The sequence below is a fragment of the Calliopsis andreniformis genome, chromosome 4 (genome assembly GCF_051401765.1).
Source record: "Calliopsis andreniformis isolate RMS-2024a chromosome 4, iyCalAndr_principal, whole genome shotgun sequence".
Classification (NCBI taxonomy): domain Eukaryota; kingdom Metazoa; phylum Arthropoda; class Insecta; order Hymenoptera; family Andrenidae; genus Calliopsis; species Calliopsis andreniformis.
Window position 1 is genome coordinate 11,733,135 of NC_135065.1, and position 10,125 is coordinate 11,743,259.

General features: G+C 43.1%; 1 protein-coding gene across 1 annotated transcript; it reads right to left on the reverse strand.

Moving 5' to 3' along the window:
• Positions 1 to 4,675: 4,675 nt before the first annotated feature.
• LOC143178535 (uncharacterized) lies at positions 4,676 to 9,724 on the reverse strand. The gene is made up of 4 exons (XM_076377260.1): positions 9,665 to 9,724; positions 7,291 to 7,473; positions 4,978 to 5,112; positions 4,676 to 4,918 (listed from the first exon to the last, which is right to left on the reverse strand). Exons 1-4 carry the CDS (start codon positions 9,722 to 9,724, stop codon positions 4,676 to 4,678), a joined length of 621 nt encoding a protein of 206 aa, XP_076233375.1.
• Between the last annotated feature and the right edge of the window lie 401 nt (positions 9,725 to 10,125).

Sequence of the window (10,125 nt, forward strand, 5' to 3'; positions counted from 1 at the left end):
GTATTTTTGTTATATTTTTCAACGAAGATTGTATAAGTACCTAGAATTAAAGTTCACAGAATGGCGATTCTTAAACGTCTATTCATTTTTTTCTTTTGCGTCTTTTTGTAAAGATCGCCGCGAACGCCCACGGGGAAACACAATGGAAACGTCGCCAGCGTGGATGTAAGCGTCGATCACCCGTCGTGAGGCAACACAGGGCAGAAGAATGGTTTCTGAAAGCTTTTTTTCACTGTTCCACCACCCATTGTTCGCCCAATGAATCAGACGGAGCTACGTCGATTCTCACAGACCGCAGTTCACACCTTACCATGGTGATTTCTAAAATCTAAGAGAATGTTTGTCATCTTAAAAATCGCAAAATTTGACGAGTTGTACAGACTTGGTTAAATTTTTTTCTGAAATTTCACTCACACTGGCATAAAGCTTGAACCTTCCCCTTTAATTTAAAAAAAGAATCAAGTTGCTGCGATTTTTTTTCGCAAAGTTACAGCACTTTAAAGTAACCTCTGCATTTTTTGGGTACACGGGTTAGTATCAAATATGACAAAAATGCAAGGGTTACTTTGAAGTGCTGTAATTTTGCGAAAAAAAATCTTAGCGACTTGATTCTTTTTTTAAATGAAAGGGGAAGGATTGAATTTTATGCTCCTCTAAGCGGTATTCCTGAAAAAAATTTTGCCAAGTCTGTGCATTTCGCCAAAGTTGCTAATTTTCAATACAGCAAATTGCAAAGTTTGCAAAATGCAGGGACTCGCTAAAATTTTTTTCAGGGATAAAGTTTAGGGTGCCATATAGCTTGAACCTTCCTCTTTAATTTAAAAAAAATTTCAGGTCGCTGCGATTTTTTTTCGCAAAATTACAGAATTTTAAAGTAACCCTTGCATTTTTACATTAGAACGGATAGTGCTGATATATGGCAAAAATGCAAGGGTTACTTTGAAGTCCTGTAACTTTGCGAAAAAAAATCATACGGACTTGATCTTTTTTTTAAATTAGAGAGGAAGGTCCCAGCTATATGCTACTGTAAACGATATTTCCGGAAAAAATTTTGACGAGCCGCTGCATTTTGTCAAACTTTGCAATTTGCTGTATTGAAAATTAGCAACTTTGACGGGATACACAGACTTGGAAAAATTTTTTGCAAAGATATTGTTTACAGAAGCATAAAATTCGATCCTTCCGCTTTAATTTAAAAAAAGAATCAAGTCGCCACGATTTTTTTTCGCAAAGTTACAGCAGTTTAAAACAAACCTTGCATTTTTTGGGTACACGGGTTAGTTTTAAATATGACAAAAATGCAAGGGTTACTTTGAAGTGCTGTAATTTTGCGAAAAAAAATCGTAGCAACTTGATTCTTTTTTTGAATTAAAGGGAAAGGTTCCTACTTTATGCTACTGGAAGCAAAATTTCCGAAAAAAATTTTCACAAACCCCTACAGCCTCTCAAACTTTACGATTTTCAAGATGACAAACATGATCTCATATTTAATGACTTAGGGATGCGAAGGTGTACCAAACCTAAAATTGAGAATACACTATCCTCAAGTAAAGACTTCAAGCTTCAATAGAGAAGAAAAATCATGATCCTACGATAATTTTTCGCGGAGTTATCGTCACTCAAAGTTGATAAATTTTTCTCAAAAATTTGCTATGCCATAATTTTTTTAGCACAGGGGGGGCCATACCTTCTGTAAATTCTCATTATCGTAAATCGGTGGTCAGCGTACAATCAATCGTCGTTGGCATAGTATCAATAACGTGGCTGCGAAATTTGAAAAGATAGAGCTATGGCCCGACGACAATCGGCGCGGTCCAATCGATATAATTTATTGGTCGCCAGCTTAAATTCGTGTCAGTGGTTGCGAGCCATGGAAGACAATTTCAGCTCTGCTATGGACGCCGTTCCGTCGTAACAATCATCTTATGAGATCGTTCTCGACGCATAATTCACGCAGGCTAACCTGATAAACTGATTTCAGGTCGATCGTCCCTGGTCGATGCGAACGACTTGTCGCGATTAATGCGACCAAGTGGAACGAGACACGTGGAGCGACTGCATTTAAAGGATTTATCGGACGCGAATATTCTGATGAGAGGGGTTAATGGAATGAACAGGGGAAAGGCGTTGGGCTGGGTTTCACAGCGATATCGCAACGCACAAAAGCCCTCGACAATGGTCAGCCGACGTGTTACACTGTGCCCATTGTGGAAAGGTCGCGCAGCAAATAGTCGATGTCAGTGTTTCCTTGCAACAGCGAATATTGCTCTCAGCCACCCACCAAATGAATGCCACAGTTAGGGGTTGTAAAGGTTGGACTGCGTTTGAACACCGATCTGAAACGATAAACCCATAGTGTTTTCATAAACGTGGGAATTGTGTAATTAAGGTTCCTTCGTTTTAAGACAGGGCTTTAGTGTGATTTGACGAGCTCGATGAGCTGGTCCTAGAACTAATCCAAGGGCTAGACTAGAAACTAAAACAGGATTTAGATGAGGGACTAAATCAAGAATTAGATTAAGGACTTGACGAGGAATTAGACCAAGGACTACACCTAAGCTTAATCCAAGTGCTAGAACAAGACCTAGTCCAAGGGCTACTCCAAGGACCAGCCAAAAGACAAGAGCATGGAAAATACAGTGTCAAGAAATTGCCTTCCAACAGGGTACAGTGTCTTCGCGATAAATTACCACGTTTGCTCGTTAACCCCGGGTACAATACAGTCGAGGCTATACACGCGTTTTCTTCGAATAAATCCGAAGTTTCATCGTAACTGGCTGGTTAGCGCTGCAGCTCGCTTAAAGAAACCCCTGGCTCGCCCTCTTCCCGCCACTCTGATTACCACAATAATACGAAACTTCCCGAGAACGGGCTAGTTTAACCACGACACCGTCGCTAGCAGAACTTCCACCCGATCGATCCGCTTCCCTTCCCGGAAATACGCTTACGAATTCTTTACCCGATCGCGCAACGATCGCCCAACTTGGAATACAAAATCGTTGAAAGTTTTTAAATGTTTTGGATGGAGCTTGCAATCCACTTGAAAGCGATATTTAGTGTATCGATACTTGAAATTCTTGCGTGAGGATCATTTTCAAGTTTCTGAATTCCTGCGAACGAAATCTGATGTTCACCGCAAAAATTAATATTCAGATTTTCGCTTTAATCAAATGCTTCATTTCACTTTAATCAAATGAAACTATGTACCTACTTGTTCTACGTATGCAGTGGCGCTCTGTCAGAGAGCCTATAGGAAATTTAGCCAGAGGGTAGTGTATACCTGGTCATTAGACGTGCAGCGCAAGGTCCAAGCATATCAACAAGACAAGATGATGAAAGGGAACAGTCGGCGTTTAATCATGAGTTTGTGTTAAACGCTTGCCCAGATGGACGCTCTTCTTCCTCGTTGAAACCGTCAAAAGATGGATGCTGCAATCGCATGCCCCCAAACCAGCCAGATCTAATCACTTTGTCGACATAGAATCCGACTGAATTACGAGGCCGCGTAATCCGCGAACAGGGCCGAGCCTTCAATCGAATTGCATCCACCACCAGTGCCAAAAACGTCGCCAACCCCTGCATTAACCCCGCTGTTAATGAGACTCGCTGTTTTATTTCGACCGCGAAGACTCTCCCCCTAGCCATCTTTGTTTCCACCCTCGGCCCACTTGGATCGTTTAATTCACCGGCCGAGGAATAATTGAGAGATAAGAAAGGAATGGAGAAAACGTGCCACTGCCTCGACGAAAATGAATTGCGACTCGGCCCTCCCTAATGAATTACACCGACGCTTTATATTTTTTTCCTAATTAATGGAGGCCATCTATTAAGCGCAAGTACGTCGCTAGATTGCTTCCCTCCTCACCTTTCCTCCTTTTCTTCTTTCTGTCGAGGTTACGCTTGTGAATTTTTCTTTTTATCGATTCCTGGTTTTTCCTTCTGATCTGTTCGCTAATCATCAGTAAACTTGACGTAGATTCTATTTATAAAATTCGCAGCGTCAACAGAGATATTTTATTAAAAGTACAGTATATCTTATTTCAAATTTCCTTATAATAATCATTACACTTCTTAATTATTTAGAGCAAACGCATGTTTCGTTTTCGCGCAGATCTACTCTTGTTTTCGTTAAACAAGAGTATGCTGTCACTACACATCATGTCCTTCGACATAAGTTGGTCACCAGTGAAATCGAGTTTATATAGAGACACTGTGCTCCCACGTGTTCGAGTTCCCTCCATCACTCGATGCAAATGAAGTAACTATACGAAATAATGAACGCAGGAAGACCCCGCGGGGCGCACTAAACGAGCCCCGTATTTTACGAATATTATTCCGCATAACTCTTTTTAACTGCAATTTATGGGCTGCCGAGGGAGTAAATAAGGGATGACGAAGAAACTAAGGAAGCGTGGTCGCTCGCCTTTTAACGCAGGCAAGTGCACGTCGCATGTAACGAGAACGAATCGCAGCCACTGGTGCAATAACGAATTTCAAATCGGTCCTGCGCTTCCCGCGGCGTCCCCTGACCGGAAGTGGAGCCCGCGAGATCGGCCCGATGACGCCTGGTGAAATGGTTCGTAATGGTTTATCCCGGGGCGAAATAAATTGGCGAAATATCAGCGGGTCGAATTCGACAATTTATCCTGTCTGTAAATAAATTTATTTGCGAAAGCTAGTTGCCCGTGAACGGGCACGTGCTGCGTAAACGAACAGTGCTGCCACACGGTTGCGTCAACGCGGAATAAATAAATAATCCCGCCCCAACTAGACAAATAATTTTTCGCGCGTAAACTGCACGCGTCAATGCTGTGGGAATATCGACTTTCGGGCGCAACGAGTGTCTATTATTAGCGAACACGTCATGCATGCAAAAGAGTATGTATTGAATAATAAAATCCTTTGGGGGCGACAGTGTCTGTAGTCGAGTTCGATAGTTCAAAGGATTTCATCCTTGGAAGAGAAGACAGGATTCACGCAAGAGTCTCGCGAGTCATAGGCCAATGTTGGGCGATTCTTGCGAGGATTCGTGTGCTTAAAGGTGGCGTCATCAGATGAGGCTGGGACGCTGATGACTTCCGCTAGCTGCATCGCTGTGGCGAGCCTCGATGCCTGGGAACAGAAAGGATTTTTTAAGAATTCTTTAAACTGTTTGTGGCTCTGATCAATCAATGTCGCAGTAATGTCGCCTCTGGCGAAATGGAGCTATTAAATTCCACGGGGTTCTGGACAAAGAGACCTCTGTGACCTGGTAGCAGTTCACGCGCTGACGGGGCAAAGGGCAACCTGTCGCTCGCAGTCCCAATAGAATCGCCTCGGTTCCATTGTCTTGAAATTTTTCAATGGGAGAAGTATTTGATCAGAAAAACGAATGTGGGAGAGCAGAGCTCATTTTTAAGAGATTTTCTCCGAGCACTGGCAATTTGAATAATTAATCACTCGACGTGACAACAGCGGGTAGTTTATTAAGAAGCTCGGTCCCTGGACGTCCTTTCAAAACGCGTTAAACGAACGAGCCCAGCCCCACTTTCGGTCCTCGTAAATCACGAATCCCACCTGGAAACAGATAACCTCGTTTTATGTTATCAACTGACCTTGTTCCAGTTTAAACGAACTTTCTGTACGCTGCTTATTTGAACTGTTTTCCTTTTTCCCTTGAGTTACTTCTCCCGATTTCTCAGTTCCAGTTTTACGCGCTTCCGCCTGGATACGTTAGAATCGCCTTGGTTCGAAGTACGATGTTTCCTTATTTCTGGGTTAGTACCGATTCAGCGCGCGATTCCAACGAAAGTAGCGCAGGGAACGTTAGCAGGCATACGCGATTACGCGACCCTCGGTATGCATCGATGCAACTCGATTGCAACTCGATTGCCAGTCGCTGGGAATCTCGCGACCACGCGGAGACTCATCGAACGATACCTCGTGATACGATCTTTAGAGGCGAAGCGTTCGGCTCTGGTTTTCAGCCAATTCAATTACCCTTTGCGCCATCGAACGCACTGCTCCTGCTCGCCTGACTTATTACAAGATTAAATGTAACCCGCGGAAAAAGTCGACTGATTCGGAGTATCGTTCATCCGAATGAGCTTTCTAATTTTCTCTCTATGCTCGATCTTAATACATTTTCCTCGTTTCAGAAATCACATTTAGTTTCAAAGTTCGTAGGGGTTCAATTATGCGTTTGATTCGAGCAAGAGTGGCCTTTTCAAATTTTCATATTTTCAAGCTTTAAAATTTTCAAATTTTCAATCTTTGATCCTCCACTTGGAGAACTTTTCTCAGTACAGGAGCATCGCAAGATTAATTTTTATTAATATCGCTGAAACAGTTTCCTCTTTTTCAAAGAGCATACATAGACTCACAGAGAATTTTTCGAGGGCAAAATAATATTTCTTGTCCCTCCTGTTAATTATTACGATACTTATGCAAAGTGTCAGAATCAGAGAACGCGATAAAGATCGCTCTTCAAGAGATATCATTGGAGATACATTCTGATTCTATGTGAGTTCGAATTGAACTTGGGAGTTTGAGGCTCCTGAAAAAGACACTTGAGAATTCAATCGATTTCGATGCTTTATGCAAAATCGAGGAACTTTTTCCTCGAGGGAGAAGCTACGAAGAAACTGAATGCTCCTCCCTACCCGACATCCACCGATCTTCCCTTTCTTCCATATAAAAATTTAAGTATCCTACTTTACTTAATTCGCCCTAGCAACTTTGAGGTTGAACTTTAAAAATCTTCACACTGAGTAATAATTGCAACACACGCTGACCGCCAGCGCGAGATCACGTTGTGAAACTTTAAAACGCCAGCGATTAAAACTTCTAATAATTAGCCCGCGGCCGTGGCCTTGCACGAACTCCCTCTTCCTCCATTTTCTGAGAGCGAGCGTTTTATTTCGCAGCAGTGTGTCTTCAAATATATTGCAATTGGTCTATATTGCATGGGAAAAACATTTCCATAGCGAACTCCTGTTTAAAATTCATCGAAAACCACCGAAATTTAGAACCCAATAGTTTATTTCTATCAGCATGGAATTAATTTACTTCTCTGTATAGTATCTACACTATTCTACACTATTTCTTTTTTCTAAATCATTCAATGTAAAAAAAGCGAAAGACATGAGTGACTCATTGTCGAGAACTCAGTTCATCACGAAGCTTCGACCAGACCGACCGAAAATTCAGTAAACATTTAACAAACCCGCTGGCGGTTCTCCAGTTTTCTCTCGAACGCAGTCCCACCCCTGCTCGAGCGCACTGCGTGAGCCGTGATTTAAAACTCGTTACCTTTCGCCTGTCTCGGTGGGCGGAATACAAAATCCAGATAATGTAGGACACCATTATTATTGCTGGTATGCAGACGCCAGCTATGGTCGACGCGTCCTGCAGGAGGATATGATGCACGCCGAGCAGCGTGATCGCGAGCACCGCCCCGCCAGCGACGTATCTTCCGGTCCGACTTTGCTCGTCCTGACAACAGATGACAAAGATGCAGTCAGTGGGCCGAGCTCTCCATTCGACTCCCCGCGAATCTCTGAAGCGCGTTCCGCGAAACGGTGATTACCCTCGTGATTTATTCCTGAAATTTGTATCCTGGATTCCTGACCCACGCAGCCGTAATTTTTCGCGGCAAACGGAGCGATAAAAAAGTCGAAACAGAGGATAACGGTCCTATATTTCATTCGAAGTAGAATCCGCGCGTCGATGGAGGAGAAGCAGCTGCAAACGCAGCGGCGTAAAAATGACTACCGTAAAAGTTGCATCTAGGAAAGCGATGCTGCAGGGATTTCTAAGAGAGAAATACTGTGTTCCTAACTAGAGGGAATAGATTTATGAGCGATAAAGGGTAGCATGGCTTAACTCGTTTCGAACCAGGAATAAGGTTGCTCCAGGGGAACTGTAAGGAGGATCGAGGTAAGAAAGGAGAAGCCACGGAAATCGTGGGACAAAGGGGAACACGGATGTGGCTCGATGGAAGATGTAATCAATGTTTAATCTCGTTTCTGAATGGGGACTCCCTGAAATCAGGAAGGGAATAGTGAATATAAAAGTGGCAGGAATAATTCATGGAAGCGACTGGGGATAAGGATTCAGGTGGCGTGTCTGCAACAGGAACGAGATTTCGAGACACCTGTGACGGCGGGGGTGGAATTCGAATGGCAACAGACCAGGGAAAGGAAAAATTGAAAAAGTCCAAAGCACCCAGAAGGGAGAATACGAAATCAATAATAGAAGCTTACTGTCAAAAATCTCGAATACTTCAAAATCTGAGATATCCAAATGTAATGAAATCTTTGAGGAAACTACGACACAGAGACCTTAATCATTCATATCTCGTCACGCTTAGGCAGCTTTCTCTTCAAGTCATTTTTCTTCTCAAGACAGAGCACCTATTACCTTGAAAGACACGAAAATAAAAGGAGACCTCATCGCGGAAGGAAGCTGGTGATGCATAAATACACTGATGAGAATGTTCCACAGACTCGAAAGAATTTTTAACCTCGAGCCGAACAAAGAAGCAAAGACCGACTGTTTCGTGTGCTCCTTTCAGAAGGGGGCCAGGTGCAGAGAGCTCGCCCCCGCATTTCGTTAACCCGCCGTCTCATCAGCCGCGACGAGATTGCGGGTAGACGAGAAAACGTGGAAAAAATATTCGTCCCTTCGGTGGCGCGGCATTAAATTTTGGATAGCGATCTCGAACGAAGTGACAGCTCCATTTCCATTCGCCCGACGCCAGTGCAATTTAACCTGTCGCGGGGCTATTTTGCATTCCGCGTAGCTGTCGCGGGGCTACGTGCACGCGTACGTATGCGCATACGTAGGAACACGGCTCGCATCGGGTATCGCGGCCGCCGACGTTTTCCTATTATTATCATATTCAAATTGAACTGCTGGCCGGATGCAGATAGCCCTCGCGTAGAAGTGGCCTGTTCCGTGATCTATTTTACCCGTAAGCCGCGTAAGCAGAGCCCTGAGGCGCGAATGCGCCAACAGCCGAGCCGTGTGCAGATGATCCACGTCGATGGTCAGACGAATCACTGTGGCTCTTTGATTATTCGATTTCTACTGTGTCGGAAAAGTTGAATAGAGCATGAGCTACATCTGAGGGGATGGGTCCTTATTTTTACGAAATTTTAACTCCAGGGAATTGAGAATGGGAGTTGATTTTGTATTGGATAGAGCAGGTGGTAAGAAATTTGAGGGTGAGTCCTCGGAAGAGTAGCTACATTTTTTTTATTTAAGTTTTAAAATTTGCGTGGTAGTCTATCATCGAGCTGCATTCAGGGAACGAGTAATTGAATATTGAACCACTGTGAGAAAGTTAATCCCCTGGATGTAGGCCACTTAAAGCTTTTTAGAGGGACTGAACACGTCAGTAGAATTATCTCTCAAATTTTCTCCCACCTGTTGTCGAACACCTCGTACGTGAATGTGAAATATTAATATGTTGGGCGAAGTAGAAATAGGATTAAAATTATGAGGAACTTTACACATTTACTTTCCTATTACGAAGTATCGCTATATTTTTAATGTTACTAAAGGCTACACTTTTAGAATATGTTAAGGGTAGAGCAGTGATTAATTTTATACGGTGTCTAAACAGAATTTTATCGAACTTTAAGTTATGATAGCCACGTCTAAACTATCTGATCGAACTAACCGTAGTCATGACAGTGTTGAGGGTGTCCCTCGAAGAGGAGGCCTCCGATCTCAGTGGCATGATGGCAATGACGTAAAGCGTCTTCACCGACAGATTTAGATAATCCTGTGTGATGGAAAGATTCCTCTGACTTCACGTGAACATAGACCATCAGGATTCTCCTTGCACTTCACTGTTCAAAGAAGTCTGAATTCATTGGAAACGACACGAAAAGTCTTTTACTGATCAGCTGACTCCTTTTCAGCCAACACCCAAATCAATGTAAACTTAAGACTAGCGATTCCTTCGCGCAATTTAGAAACATAATCAGAATTTCAAATAAAAGCCTCGCTTCTATACGACAGTCAGATTTAATCAGATAGCAAATAAACACACAGCTCCCTGGGAACAGACAGGAAATCACGATCATAAAACATTAATTATTCCACCCTCGTTCACCCACTGGCAAGTACATATCGCAC

Bases quoted from the DNA above. Each gene is read 5' to 3' on its own strand.
- LOC143178535 (XM_076377260.1), bottom strand. From the start codon at position 9,724: ATGCCACTGAGATCGGAGGCCTCCTCTTCGAGGGACACCCTCAACACT. The intron at 5,113-7,290 runs GTAACGAGTTTT...TTCTGTTCCCAG, and splicing joins CCCACCGAGACAGGCGAAAG to GCATCGAGGCTCGCCACAGC. The intron at 4,919-4,977 runs GTGAATCCTGTC...ACTCGACTACAG, and splicing joins ATGACTCGCGAGACTCTTGC to ACACTGTCGCCCCCAAAGGA.